This window comes from Onychostruthus taczanowskii, unplaced genomic scaffold (genome assembly GCF_017590055.1).
Source record: "Onychostruthus taczanowskii isolate IOZ18803 unplaced genomic scaffold, ASM1759005v1 scaffold126, whole genome shotgun sequence".
Classification (NCBI taxonomy): domain Eukaryota; kingdom Metazoa; phylum Chordata; class Aves; order Passeriformes; family Passeridae; genus Onychostruthus; species Onychostruthus taczanowskii.
Genome location: NW_024498418.1, coordinates 528974 through 544170, shown reverse-complemented (window position 1 = coordinate 544170; position 15197 = coordinate 528974). Strand labels below are relative to the sequence as shown.

Genomic DNA, 15197 nt, shown 5'->3' with positions numbered 1-15197 from the left:
CGGTTTCACTGCCCGCAGCCACAGCCAGGAGCGGCCCCTCGGGGCTGCCTTTGACGGGGCAAACTCCCAGCGAGAGGCAGCTGCTGTTACTGGGAAGTTCTTTGGCGCTCGCAGCCGGGGAACTGAACGTTCACAGGGGAATTTCCCTGCCTTTCCCCTTGCCAGAAAACGATTTCTCACCAACCCCCTGTAAAACTTAGAGAGCTTTGAAAAACAGTGCGAATCCCACTCTCCTCCTTCCTCCACACGGATAAACAAACTTCATTGCTCTGAAAGCTCCACTTTAGAGGCGAGCTCAGAAACGAGAGCGAAAGCGGCTCGGGTGAGGGAGGGCTCCGGGACGCGAAGGCGGAGCCGGTGCGGCCGCGGCCGGGGATCGGGAAGGGGGCCGGGATGGCGTCGGAGGGGCCGGGATGGATGTCACCTCCCCTTGCCCAAGAGGGGTCTTTCCTAGGGGCCGGTTTATAAAGGCGCTGCCGGCCGCGGGGAGCGGAGGTGCGAGGCGGAGGTGCGGTGAGCGGAGCCGGTCCCGAGGGATGGGATGGGGTGGGAAGGAAAGGGAGGAAAGGGAGATCTCGGCTGCTTCCCCACCAGCTCCTGCTCCCTCTGGGCTGCGGTGGGCTGGGGGTGGTTTCCCTCCCCCGGGCGATTCCACGTGTCTGGCACTGCGTGGGTGCGGGGGTGCCCAGAGCCTCCCGCCCGCAGCCGCTATAAGGCTCGGCTCCGTCCCTGCGCTGGGAGAGCCGGCATCTCCCTCCGAGGAAAGGCTGACTCGGAGGCAAGCAGGCGAGGAAACCCAGTCTTTCCCAACAGCCCTTCCCTATCAGCCCTTCCCTATCAGCCTTTACCTATCAGCCCTTCCCCACCTCCCTCTGTTTTTACGCTGGCCGGTCGGGCTGAAGGGCTGCTGCAGAGAGGAGCCGCGGCGCAGGCAGCACCAGCCTCTGAGGAACCCTCTCTGTCTCCCCAGGTTTCTGATCCCGGCGCTCGGAAGCCCTCGGTGCGATGCCATCCTGCCACGTGCCGAGTCTGAGGCATCCACCCAAGGTAATGGATCTTCTGCTTGCCAGGCTGGGCACGTGGGCTTTGGAGAGGAAAGGGAGGATCTACAGCTCGGGGATTCAGTCCTAGCCTGAGCAGCTGGGTTTCCTGGAATGTTAAAGGTCCTAGGGAGCATGCTTTGTATCTGCTAGTTTGGAAAACTTCCTTTCTGCTTCTTGGTTTGCAGAGGTGTCTCTTACTGCAGTGGTGGGGAACTGACTGGGGTGAAAGAGGGGAATGTGCTGGAGCTGCTCCAAGTTCTGAGTGAGGGATGTTGGGTTCTGAATGCACCACAAACGGGTTTGGGAAGGATGCTCTGTCACCTGGGATGGCAAAGGAGGGCAGCACCTAGTGCTTGGGCTGGGAACATCACAGGGAGGGAGAACAATTTCCTGTATCTACAACAGTAACAAGTTCTGTAACAGCATCAGCCGCGTTTGCTGCTCCCGCCTCTGCCTGAGGACGAGCTCAGGGCTCTTTGCGCTGTCTTTGCCGTAGTGGATGCTCCCCCCTCTCCTCCTTTTGCTGGCTGAGCTCGCCTGCGATGCCCAGCCCACGTACCAGTGGAAGGATGCTGTGACGGGCGAGAGGATCACATGCCAGCAGTGCCCGCCGGGGACCTTCGTGGCACAGCACTGCTCCAGGGACAGAGCCACGCTGTGCGAGCCCTGCCCGGATTTGCACTACACTCAGTACTGGAACTACCTGGAGAAATGCCGCTACTGCAACGTCATCTGCGGGGAGAGGCAGGTGGAGGTGCAGCAGTGCAATGCCACGCACAACCGCGCCTGCCAGTGCCAGCAGGGCTACTACTCCAACATGGAGCTCTGCATCAGGCACTCCGAGTGCCCGCCGGGCTCCGGCGCTGTGAAGCCGGGTAAGTAATCCGGGCGCTGTTCGTGCTCACGCGGCTCTTGTCACGCCCCAAAATCTCCGCGGGAGATAAAAATCAAGGACAAACACAGCAGCCAAATGCAGCAGCCAATGCCTGCCCACAGCCTGACCGACTCCCTTTTGGCTCTGGTACTGGCACAGAGCCATCCTTGCCGGCGTGCTCCTGCTTCTTTTCCAAGGAGGAATTTAGTTGGGTTTTTCCCCAGCTATCACTTTGAAAGCTTCTGAAATCCCCAGCAGCACACTTGGATGGGATGTGTCAATCCCAGCTACCTGCCTCACCTGCCACGGCAGGCAGAGCCAGGCTGTGACTTGGCCATCCCTGGAGCAGCCGCTGGCCCTGCTCCACAGGCAGGTGGGAAAGTCCAGGCTGCTCCTGATCATTCATCAGCTGCCTTCTCCTTGCATAGACAGCCTGGGAGCTGGGAATGCTGATTATCTGGGCCGAAGGAGGTGGCTGATGATGTAAGGGCAGGGCTGGGGAATGTGTGTAGCTCTGGGGCCAGTTTTGTGGTTTTTCATTGAGCAGTTTGGAGAGGCTGTGTTGAAAACACACAGTGGACACACAGCCAGGTTCCAAACCCACAAAACCAGCTTTGTTTTGACTCCCGAGTCTGAGATTCTGTCTCCTTGTGTGATCTAAGTCCCAAGGTATTTTAGGGGATTTATTCTCCTGTTGTTTCCCCAGTACAGATTTCTCTGGTCCTTTAATTGCTCCAAATGTGTGTAAACTCATCAATCAGTGAGGACCAGGCTCTGCCTGGAAACCACAGCAGGTGCCAGCAAACCAGCAAACCCAGCAGCATCTTACTTCACACTGTGAAACAGGGAGGATTTTGAAGCATGGAGTCTTTTGAAGGTCTTCCATGAGTGGCACGGAAGAGCTCCAGGCTCACCAGCCATGGGGAAAATATCTGCTGTCTTCAGCTGATGTTTATGATTGAGATCTGGGGTTTAATTTTCCATAGGACATGACAAAATGCAGTAACACAGCAAAGGGGGAAGAAGACCTCCAGGCATTACAGGAAAGCACTTTGAAACGAAACATGAAATTTGTCTGGAGGGTTGGCTTTAGGACTGAGGAGCCATGCAAGCAAGCTGGGTATTTGAGGAGAAGCTGTTTTTATTTGGTTATTATTATTTATTTTTTGCAAATGGCTTCTTATGAGGGGAGGATTGCCCCCCAGCCCAGCCACCTGAGCACCACAGCAAGGACTGAGTGTCCAGTGTGGTGGGCAGAGCCCTGGACCTGCCAGTGCTGCTGTCTGGCTGAGGAAGGTGTGGGCTGGGGGCTGTAGGCAGAGTTTGCTGCTGCTTGGATTGGATGAGGGCTTTGATCCTTGCGCAATCCCCCGGGCAAACCAACTTCTTTGGGATTTCCCATTTGTAAACAGTGGCTCAGATGTTGGGGGTTATGGCTGGGCCTTATGAATGGTCTGGGCTGGGAGGAACCTGAAAGATCAGACTTTTGGGAAAGCCTAAAGGCGGCAGCAACAACCTAGAAACTGCTTGTAATTTGATTCATGAAGAGGAGTTGAAAGGGGTGGGAATTCTCCTGCCCCGGGGCAACATTTCCAGAGAACGGGAATGCTGCTCGGTGCGGTCCTGCCCGCGTGGCATCAGCCCTGTGACACCGGGGAAGCGCTGGCCCGGGGCCAGGGGAGCGGTGACAGCGCGGCCAAGGACAGCTCAGCTTTCACCTCCACTGGGACTTTTACTTTCACTTGCTCGGGAGCCTCCGGCTCTGGGGAGAAGGGCTCTGGGGGCAGAAGGGCTGGTTCGGCAGCTCAGCCACCAGCCTGGCTGCTGGCTCCTGCCTGGGAGGTGGCCTTTTCATACTGGGATGTCCTCTTGTTGTCCTCTCATGTCTGTGGGCTGCTGACAATTTATCAGCACGGTGAGCACTGCTCTTTGCCCTGGGTGAGGACATGCAGTTCCCAGGGGAGATGCTGGCAGAGAGCACTTCCAAAACTTCACCTTCATGCTCAAATGGTGTCGGGCACCATCCCCAGCTGCTGCCTCTGCTCCTGTGCCTGCTTGTCCCCTGACAGTCCCGATGTCTCCCCATGCACAGGCACCCCCTTTGAGGACACCCAGTGCCGTGACTGCCCCCACGGCTTCTTCTCCTCCCACTCCAGCACCAGCCCATGCCAGCCACACCAGGACTGTGAGCAGCAGGGGAAGGTGACCAACGTGCAGGGCAACAAGTACCACGACACCCTCTGCATGTCCTGCAGACCAGGGAGAGGCAACAGCACACAGGAATCAGGTGAGCCACGGGCACAGCATGCCAGGACTGATGCTGCCAGAGGGAGAGCAAACTTCCTCATTACTTTCTCCTACTTAGATGCAAATGAGGTGAAATGGCTTGTAAAAACATGGAGTGATCCATAATTAATAATAATTATGGATAAAATAGTCTGTCTCCCTTCATTCCTTCCAGTGTCAGTCCCATAGAGCAAGGACAGAGTGCTGGGCTTAAGCAACACTCACTGCACAGCGAGAACAAAGAGCTGACAGTGAAATCCTGCTGGATCTTACCAGGAACAACTGGGAATGCTGGGACAGGGGATTTTGGCAGCTGAGGCACCCAGCTTGGCTGCTGGCACAGCTCCTGCCCTCCCTTTCCCTGGCTGCACCTGTTTTCTGGAAGATTTTATGGCAGCCACAGCCTGGTCTTGTGCAGGTTGAGTGGAGCAGAGCCCAAGGTTCTTTGGAGCTGGTGTGGGGTGGATTTTGACCCATCAGGTGTGAAAGTGGAGATGTGGTGTCAGTCATGTCACCGTGGTGGTGCAGATGGAGTGCTGAGCTGTGGCAGAGATGGTTCTTGGGCAGGAACGGCCAATGGGCACAGATCAGAGAATCCCTGAATCCCAGGTTGGAAGGGACCTCAAGGACCATTTGGTTGAACCTTTCTTGACAAAAAACCAGGGGAAGAGGTGCAGGCAGAGAAAAAGGCTTTGTTCCAAGGGTGCTTCGTAACATGCTTCCTACCCAAGTTAGGGAGTGAGAAAGGGACTAAAAAACCATCTCTAGAGCCCCCAGACCCATCTCAAGGGCCTGATGCCAGCTGAGATGAGGCTGGAAGCTGTTTGGAATCACCTGCTCCACCCTGAGGATCCAGACATGGGAAACTAATTTTGTGTAACTGGTCTGGCTGGCAGCGTCCCTTCACCTTTAGGCTTCCAAAAATATAATCAGTCATAAAGCCATAGAAGAGCTCAGGCTGGGAGGGACTTAGAAAATTTATCTGGTCCAAGCTTTAACGGGAAAGTGAGCCTGGATGAAATTATCCAGTGCCACGTCCTGAAAATCTGAAAAGCAATGGGGACCTCATCTCATCCAGGGGAGGTTGTTCTGCAGTGAAAAAATGTCATTCTTCCATCAGGATGAAACTTGGTAGAAAAGCTTTAATGAAACTCACCCACAAGGTGGTCAGGCACTGGAACAGGCTCCCCAGGAAAGGGTCATGGCCAAAGCTGCCAGGCATGTTGTAGGGGTTTTGGGTGGTCTGTGCAGAGCCAGAACTTGGACTCAATGAACCTTGTGGGTCCCTTCCAACTCAGGACATCCAATGACTCTAAAAGATTTTCCTCCATGGTGAGGGAATGTGGAGGCTTCCCCCCCGCCCCGGGCAGCTCTCACTTTTCCACGCTCTCCTGGCACCACCAGCACAGTTATTTCTCCCTACAAAGCCTGACTCACACCATGAGCTGCCTGCCAGGAGTGTGATCCTGACAGAGACTGGAAAGCTCCGTCACCAGTGGGATGCAGTCCCGGGGTGGGGGATGGCCAGGTCAGAGCAGTGTCAGCAGCACGTGCATGGGGCACCACCCCCGCAGCCAGACCAGCCCTTTGCAGATATTTATAGAGGGACGAGGCCCCAGCAGTGGGAGCTGAAGGTTTTTTTAACTCCAGTATATTATGATTCCTCTCAGGAGGCACACAGGGATCTGCTCATCATCAAGCCGAGCCTGCTGGAGAGGCAGAGCCGGAGCAGTGGAGCTCAACCCACCCCACTATAACCAGTGAAACCATTCCCAGTTTGCAAGGGCATGAAACTGGGCCAATCTCTCCCTGATTGAGCAATCATTTGGCCTTGACATCTTGAAAATTCTTTCTGTTTTCATTCCTTATGCTGGATGCACTCCAGCAGCTTCCACCAGCTGGGGCCGGATCTGTCCCATCCCAGCGCCCTGACTGGGGCTGTGCTGGGGGCTGGTCCTGTTACAAGGGTTACAAATCTGTGGGAGAACATAGAAACTCTGAGGAAAAAGAATGTGTAAATACTTACTGCAATTGCTTCAGATTTGTCTGGGCTTTTCCTCCATTCCCTGATGGGGAGGAGCATGGAATAGGTACATTGACTTTCTACAGAACCTCTACCCCTTGTTTTCCAACTGCCCCATGTCGGGTGCATCACTGACAGGAATTTCAGCCTTCCACCAGACCAGGTTGTTCCTGGCCTTGAACGCTTCCAGGCCTGGGGCATTCACCAGCTCCCTGGGCAGACGCCCCACAGAGAGCCTTGGCAGGGCTGTGCCCTGCTGTCCCACGTCCCTTTAACCCCCGGGCTGTTTTCCCCCAGCAGCTGCAGAAGATGACGACTGCGATCAGGCCATGATAGACTTTGTGGTGTACCAGAACATCCCCGTCAAGAAGCTGAAGCGCCTGCAGCAGATCCTGGAGCGCTCACCAAAGAAGCAGGCAGCATGGACCAGGGCAGCCATCCAGGAGAAATTCCGGGCTTTCCTCACTCACAAGAAGCAGGAGGACTCTGAAGTCACCAAGGAGCTGCTGGACGCGCTGCGCGTGGTCAAGCTCCACTCCATCGAGGAGAAAGTCCGTGAGCGCTTCCAGCTGCCCTGAGAGCAGGAACTGGACTTTTTGGGTGCTCTTTGTTTTGGTTTTTATCTTCTGAGGCTTCATTAATTTATTCATCTTTCCAAACATAACTTGAAAAGTAGCATGAGAGATGAGCGATGGAGTGGCATCGTGCCACGGCAGCTGTGTCACTGCTGATGGGATGGGATGGGATGGGATGGGATGGGATGGGATGGGATGGGATAAAATGTGTGAGTAGCAGCAGCATCCCCTTGCCAGAGGCTGGGGCAGCTCCTGGGAGCTCACCAGGTGTTGGCCACTGATTTTCCAGCCCTCAGCAAGAGTCAATATTTTATCAGAAGGAAAACCTGCATCGAGGGTCATTATTTCTGGGGAAGAACATGGTCCCCTATATAGAAAACTGTTTGACTTTGTTTTAAACTGTGTAAGTTTGGGCTTGCTGGGGGTTTTAGTCATTTAACAGTATTTTCCAAGAGGATTTGCTTGCGATTTTTGTCATGCTTTTGTTTGAGAAGAGAGTTTGCTGCTGAGGCACAGGAAAGGGGAGGATGCCCCAAACTCACTGGTAGAGGTTGCTTGAAATTTATTTGTTAACTACCTGTTTTTATACCATGGTAAAAGGTGTTTTCTAAAGAAAGAAACCAAAGAAGTTATTTTATCGTACAACTCTTTCACCTGAGTCCTTTCCTAGTCTCACTTGGAGGTGGTGTTGGGAGTCCCAGATGTTGTACCTGACCCTGCTTACCCTTGTCTGTTTTTCCCACATGCTTCTCCACATGTTGGCATCCCTGCCCATGGCAAGGCATTGGAACAAGAGGATCTTGAAGATCCCTTCCAACCTAAGCCACTCTGGGATTCTGTGATCACACAGCCCCAGCCAACCCTGAGCCACGGTGAGGCTGTGTGCCAGCAAGACGCAGACAGTTTGCACTGGGATTTGTGGCCAGGGTGACACTCGTGTCTCTTGGGTCAGCCCAGCTGTGTCCCCCTGAGCCCCAGCTCTGTCCCCAAACCTGGCTGTGTGCTCAGTCAGCCAAGAGCTGGGCTTGGGGCAGTTCTGCTGACTGCAGGAGGTTTTTTTTAAACAGATGTTGCTTAGGGAAGTCAACAAGAATGACCCCCTCTGGCATTTTCCAGTCTGTAGCAATGATGATGCAGAGCTACATTTTATGCTGTGAATGAGTTTGACCTTTTATAGCTCTTTTTTAGTGGAGCCAATGCCAGGAATAGTTTGTGGTTCAGAAGATGATATTTCCCCCCAGCTTGGAGCTGTTTAAAGCTCTCTGAAGCAAATGCTACATGAAAGTGCCCCCGCACTTCCTCTGTGCAAGGAAGCTGCGGGGGGAAGAAGGGAATTTTACCCTCCCTTCTCTGCCCACAGACACATCCCAGCCTCTTCCTGCTGCAGTGACAAGTTAATCCATGGCAGTCTGGATGACGGGATGATCTCAAGGGGCAGTGCTTGCCTCGTCACTGCTCCAGAGCCTGGGAGTCCCTGGATGTCTGCTCACACCTGCCTGGGACCACGGGCTTGAACTGAAGATCCCAGGCTTGAACTGGGATCTCAGACTTGCAACGTCTCACCCCAGTTTTGGGCTCTGAGGATGAAGCAGCTCAGCGACCCTGGCATTGTCCTGGGTCAGTTCAGCAAGGGAAGAAGAGAAGCAAATGGCTGAAAAGATCTGAGGGGAGCGCTCACCCCTCTGTGTTGAGCTTGGGCTGATCCTGGGAATCCCCTCAGTCCTGCCAATATCCTTGAAGCTTCATCAAGCCTGGCCTTGAAATCCTGCTAAGGAGCTTCACAGGGCACCAGAACTCCCCTTCCCAATGCTCAGTTTTTACCATGTCTGATCTCTGCCCTCCCAAGCTGCTCTATCCCAGCGGGATGCAGCTCAGTCTCTGAGCATCACTTTCTCCCAGTCCCTTGGCAGGAGCTGAGTGCCACTGGCATGGTCTGAGAGCAGCTGGGGCAGGACACGAGGAGGGTTTCCATAGAGCACTGTGAGAACTGAAGCACAGCTGCAGCACTTTGCTCCAAGGCAGAGTGCAAGGCAGGACACCCAGTGCTGATGGGTTGAAGGCTGGAGCAGCCGGAGCCTCCGGCGTTGGCTGCAGCTCCTTGAGGGATTCCCATCCTGCTGCATTGCAGTTATCCTGACTCAGCACAAAGGATTTGGAGTCCTTGCTCTGAAGGGGAGCAGGAATGGAGAGCTGTTAGTGCAGGAGATGCCTCCCACACTGAATGAGGGTCTAACATGTCCAACCCTCCCTGGGGCACCATGTCTGGCACCCTTGTGCCGTGGCAGGTTGCAGTGGGGAGCACAGAGCTCAGCTCGGTGAAACAGGAGAGGGGGATTAAATAATGAGATGGCCCAGCCTGAGAGAGCTCTGCACTCACTGCCAGGCTTCCCCTGCCACCAGCCACTGCAGCACCGAGGGCCTGGCAGGGGATGATGCCCTGTGCCACCAGCAGCTCCCCAGCTTGGTGCCGGGAGCCTGACTTGCTCTGCCAGGGTATCTCCTGAGCACCCACATGCTGTTATCCTGTTCTCTTCAGGGGGTTTGGAGCCTCTCCCAACCCTGTTCCCCTCATTGCCAAGTTAGCTGGAATTTCTGCACGGGAAATTTTCTTCTCACGTGGGCTCGTAGGCAGGGTGACTGAGGAAGATCTTTCTGATAAATATTAACCTTTATAAAGGTGGCCAAACACCCTGCCACGTGAGTCCTGCTGGGCTTCCAGGAACTGGGCTTTGCTGGAAAAGCCAGGCTGGGCACCACACAGAGAGCACTCTCAAACCACCTGTGGCTTCATCACAAGGTATTTTACCTTTTCAGCTAATTGACATTAAGAGGATAAAAACCCCTTTTGATTTCCCCTGAAGTTTCCAAAGCCCAGAGAGAGAAGAGGAAGAGCATGAGCAGCATGAGGAGCATGAGTTTTTTCTTGATGGTTTATAAGATTCTTACCTCATAAACTGTGGCAGAGGAGAGCACATGGTAACATCTAAAAGTAGATGCAGTGCTATCCCAGAATGACTCAAATATTTAGTACTCAGAGGATAATTTTCCAAATGCTACAAGCACTACATAAAAAGCCAAGCCCACGCTGCTCTCCACGTCAGGCTTCCCCCTGCTGTTAAATGCTTAAACCTGGAAAAAAATCCCACAAAACCACTGGTTGGTTTAAAGTGCTGAGGTGGGCTAGATTGGTGCCATGGGCTCCTTGGCCACCTATTACCACAGCCAGGTGTGGCAATGACTCAGGCTGCTGCTGGTGCCTCAGACCCCGGAGCACTGGCAGCAGGAGCTGACGTGCTCCCAACCTGCTCGGTGCAGGAGCAGTTGGGACACGTCTCTCCCCATCCAAGGAGAGCACTGCAGGTTCTGACCCAGGTGCAGAGCTTGGAATGAGGTCAGAGAATTACTAACGTGAGTGGAAGGAGTCAGAGGAGGTTTTTCTAGTGAGGTCACACACAGCTGGCTCATGCCTGCACCTCCAAGGGTGGAGAGCTGGGATTGATAGAGGAAACAAAGAGGGGGAATTTTTGAGCTGTGCAGAGACGTGAGGGGATGAAACCAGGGCAAATGCATAATTCATCTTGTTGAAAGTCTGCAGCCCTCTCAGCCCTGAGGCTGCCACCTTGTCATGCACAAGACAGGAAAATTCACTCTCCTGCCTGCAGATTTTGCCACCCTCCCATGCTGCTCAGCACCTGACAGTGGGCTGAGCCCTCCAGGCTCTGTGAGAGAGGACTCAGGGGGTGCTAACACACACCAAACTTGTTTGCATTCTCCCATCACTATTCCAGAGGCACCAATTTTATCTTATTTTGAAGCACATTTCTATTTTCCTCCTGATGGTAACATTTTCCTTTCTGGCTGTAAATCTGTGTGACGTGTCCAGGCTGTCCCTGCTGGGACTCATCCCTCACAGCAGTCACCCAACAGTGGGGCCTAATTTCCTGGTGCCAGGGCCAGAGGGGGACAGTGCCAGCCCTGTTGGAGAAGCAGAAGTGAGCCTGAGGAAGTCAATCTTGTCCTAGAGCAGGAGCAGAGAGGGCTGAGACGTGCAGGGCAGCCTGCCTGTGGGGCAGAGAATGTGGATGTTGGGACATCTTTCCCTACAGGGTCTCACCTGATTCCCTGCCCTCATTTCTACCCCTCCTCAATTTATAATTTGTGTTCCTTTCTGTGTTCAAGGAGCCTCCTAAGAGTGGGAAGTCTCCAAAAGCAAGCAAGAGAAGGCACAGCAGGTGACCTGTCCCAGCTGGGGCCAGAGGGACACAGGGGAACTGAGGAGTGAGGACAAGGGAGCCCCATGACAAGCTGGTGTCACTTTGGCCAGGTGAGATGGGTGAGGTGCTCTTGGGCTGAGTGGGGCTCATACCATGGATCTGCACCCAGAGCTGGGTGGAACTCTGCCTGCTGAGCACACACCATGTATTCTGTAATGGAAAGAGAAATTTTGCCTCACATTGACCAAAACCAGAATCTGACTGATAAATCCTTCCAAGGAAACGATGAAAACCTTCATGAAAAACTGATAAAAGAAAAGAGTTTGGTTTTTCAATATAGTCCTATTAAAGAAGCTCAAACACATTTTGGTGGACTGATGACCCTACACGTGTTGCTGGAGGGTCACCAGTTTAGAGCCGTGTCAGGCCTTGAGGTGCAGGAGGGGCTGGGGGTCACTCCCCACCCTCACCTCACTGTCCAGCTGCCTGTGCTGGTCCCCAAAGGGCCTTTTTGTCCCCCTTGTAAAATGGCAGAGTTGGAACTCTGGTTAAGTCCAGATTTGTGGTCCTCTCCCTGACCCAGGATCCAGTCCCTGACTCTGCTGGTGGTGGAGAAAATCCTGTGAAACACAGGTTATGGCACCCAACCCCACTGGACATCTGGAAACCAGCACTGGAAATGGGAACCATGGAAATTGTGGCCAGGGAGGGTGGGAAGGGTGATCCTGGGGTGCAAATTCAGTTGTGGTCTGTTTTTAGGAGGAAAGTAAGAATGGGTGATGGTTTGGAGTCTGCTGAGGAGAAAGTTGAAATCTAGGCAGGTTACAGCAATGCTGGTAAAGCAGTCCCTGGGTGGGGGTTTATATGGAAATAATAATAATTTTGATTATCTTTGCTGAGTTTCTTGAGGCTTAGACCCAAAACCAGATTGAAGATGAACAATTCACACTGTGAGCTTCACAAACCTGCAGTTGAGTACAACTCAAACAGAAGTTACTGTTCAGACCTAACTTAACAGTCCCTTCCAGCTCAAACTCTTCTGTTGTTCTGTGAAATGGGATCATCTTCCCAGGTTCCACATTCCAAAGGTGTTGGGATGTCTTTGGAGTTATCACCTTCCAAAAAAGCAAATGATTGCTGCCTGCTGCTGAGTAAGCTGAGAACAGATGACAGTACATTTTATCACCATTTCCCAGAGTAAATTCAATTATTCAAGACTATTTAGTGGTCAACAAACTTGTTCATACAATACTGTAGTGCTGAATAAACCATTTAAAAGGCAGGTAAAGAAGTACTAACATGAAATTGTCTTTTTAAACAAAAACTTGGACTTGGTTTCTTGTGGTAGCTACAGAGCACAGTGGTAGTTTTCACTTCTTTTAGAGTTTGCTTCCAAACAAATGTTGAGACACCACTTGCCCTTCATAGGACAGCTTGGTTTTGCCCTGGGAGGTTTAAAGGGTCACTTACAGGGGCAGCACTGGCCTTTGCTCTCTGGTGATCAGTGACAGGACCTGAGGGAATGCTGGAGCTGTGTCAAGGGAAGTTTAGGGTGGATTTTAGGAAAAGATCTTTCTCCCAGAGGGTGGTTGGGCATTAGAACAGGCTCCCCAGGGCAGCGGTCACAGCCCAAAGCCTGAACCAGAGCCCAAAGCCCATTTGGACAATGCTCTCAGGCACATGGAGGGATTTTGGTATGTCCTGTGTGGGGCTGGGAGTTGGACTCGATGACCTTTGTGGGTCCCTCCCAACTCAGGATGTTCTGTGGTTCTCTTTGGTCAGACATTGTTTGGCTCCCCTGGCCTTGCTCACAAGGTACTTGGGCTCTAATGATCAGGTCTGGGCACTGCCTCCTCTTACCTAAACAAAATTTGAATATATTAGTAAAGGTGCCCTTTAACTTAAAAGAGTTTTCTCGGTAACAAAGCCACGGCTACAATATCCATACACAACACCCTCCCTGTTTAGAACCATGAACCCTTGACTTGTTATTGTCTGAGTCCACAGGAGTCTTCCCTCAGCAACTCTTTGTTTACTTGAAAAACAATTATAATTACACAATGTTTAGGGAAAAGGGCAGAAAACCCACTGTGTCTAAGTGACTAAGCAGTATTGGGGATCCCAGACCTCACAGTGCCATGGGGTGTGGGGAGAATTGAGGTCTCTGTTGTGGTGTCCTTTGTCACTGTTCACCCAAGCATCACCCTGGGCCACCCAGTGCCCCAGGATCCTGTGCTTGGTCTGAAGATGAGGGAGCTCCAGCAGTGTGGTGACTTAGCTGTAACATAGGAGTGGAGCTGGGAGACTTGATCATTTTCCTATGGAAACACAAGGAATGACAACTTTCCAGCTATTGCTGTGAGGACACGAGCTCAGCAAGGATGGGTGTTGGGTGGTCAGCGCTGCTGAGCCTCAGGCAAGTGGATTTGAGAGTGGTTTTGAGTGGGAAGTGTAAGGTACCAGATAAGGAGTCCAGATAGGCTTCAAGGACTTGATCCAATGTCCTTGCTCAGCTTTGGTCAAATCACAGAGATTCCTTAATGCTGGTTTCTATTCCTGTCTCTCTCCACTTCCTTCTGTGATACTGCAGTTTGGCAGGCGATTTATTGAACTTCTTTTGATCTTCCCAGAAGCTGAGAGCCCTTTAGCTGGGAAACTTGGGAGATAAGAATAGGAGTGTACATTTCCCACTTCATGACTCTGAACCTGAAAGGAAAAATCAGCTCTGAGAATATTAACCCCAAGTTCTCCTTTCTCACAGTTTCATGTGTTTTTGTGCTGTCATGTCATGGAGGAACAGCCTTGCCTGTGATTCAGCACCTCTTGTCCGCAGAGATCCCTGCCCTTTGACGCACCACATGTACTCACAGGGTACTTACTAGTCTTTCACAGCTTGTGGTGTGAGCTATCCCATGATCCTGCCTCTTCTCTTAGCATGAAAATGAGCTGTCAAATTAAGTTAGGTCTGAACAGTATTTATTCCACCACGCTGAGAATGTGGGTACAACCCTGGGAGAGCTTAATCCTTACCATATGGGATTGGTTGGTTTTGGTTTTTGTTCCTTCCAGGAGGCTACAGCTGCCTTTGCCCTCAGTGCTGTCTCTGGTGGTGGTCAGTACTGGGGGTTTCACGTGTAACTGCCAATATCTCGGTTAAAAATCAATCTTGTTTTTGTCAGAGGAGCAACATCTTTCAACGGGCAGGATACACCTCAGTATCCCCCAGGTCCTCTTGTTCCTCTGGCAGAAAAGCCCATCTGAAAGCTCTCGGTCACAAAACCCAGAAAAGCTCAGCATGAACTCGATGATCCGTGCTGGCCACTCCCAGCTCAGGACATTTAATGATTATCTGAAACACTGAGTTGCCCATACATTCCTTTGCCTGTTACTGTTACAGTCAGTGAGGAGGTGCTGTGCCTAACACCAGCTTCTGGGAACAGCCCATTCCTCTTTATGACCGCCTTATAGAATGTTTTTATTCTTTGTGGGAGTCTGACTCAAGGAGGAAAAATTTCTAATGAACATCTCCAATGAAATAATATCAGGTTCTCTGAATTCTGAGAACTGGCAGAGGAGTTCCTGGCTATGAACTGAACTGCGATGCGACAGAAAAAACTCCAGAGGTTCGTGTTTCAGGAAAACACTTAAGAATACACTTAATTTTACAGTGAATTTAGTTTGCCTTCAGAGAAGTGCTTCTGGTATGTGCTGAATACAGATGGCTTAAGGCTACATGGGGTCAGAGGTTTGGGTTAGTTCCTCCAAATGTTTAGCATTAAATGTGTTCAGCTGAAGGATATATTCTGCAAATGATGAAGAATAATAGAATCCCAGAATTCCAGGTTGGGAATGACCTCGAGGATCACCTAGTCCAACCTTTCTTGGCAAAAGCATAGCCTAGACAAGATGGGCCAAGCACAAAAAGAAGTTACTAGTCATGAATTAGCAGTGTTAGTGACAATACTACCTATTGGTCCAGAAGGGTTTTGTTTCAAGCAAAGGATCCCGTGTGTTCTGAAGTGAATGCATCCACTGCCTCACCCTCACAGCTACCTTGGGTAACACGTGGGAAAGGTGGGACTGCACAGACAGCCCCAAGAGAGACGTGAGGAATGTGGTGTTCAAGAGGACTCTCATAACAACACAGGAATTTTGAAACTTCATTTGGCATCAGTAGCTTTT

At 51.9% G+C, this 15197-nt stretch overlaps 1 protein-coding gene across 2 annotated transcripts; it reads left to right on the top strand.

Annotated features, from left to right (window-relative positions):
• Window positions 1-692: 692 nt before the first annotated feature.
• TNFRSF6B (TNF receptor superfamily member 6b) lies at window positions 693-6935 on the top strand. Of its 2 annotated transcripts, none has more exons than XM_041396153.1 (4): window positions 693-1047; window positions 1540-1918; window positions 4010-4204; window positions 6527-6935. In XM_041396153.1, exons 1-4 carry the CDS (start codon window positions 1006-1008, stop codon window positions 6802-6804), a joined length of 894 nt encoding a protein of 297 aa, XP_041252087.1. In that variant the 5' UTR covers window positions 693-1005; the 3' UTR covers window positions 6805-6935. The 2 variants fall into 2 exon arrangements, with proteins under 2 accessions (XP_041252087.1, XP_041252085.1); XM_041396151.1 differs by having other exon boundaries at window positions 6524-6935.
• The last annotated feature ends 8262 nt before the right edge of the window (window positions 6936-15197 follow it).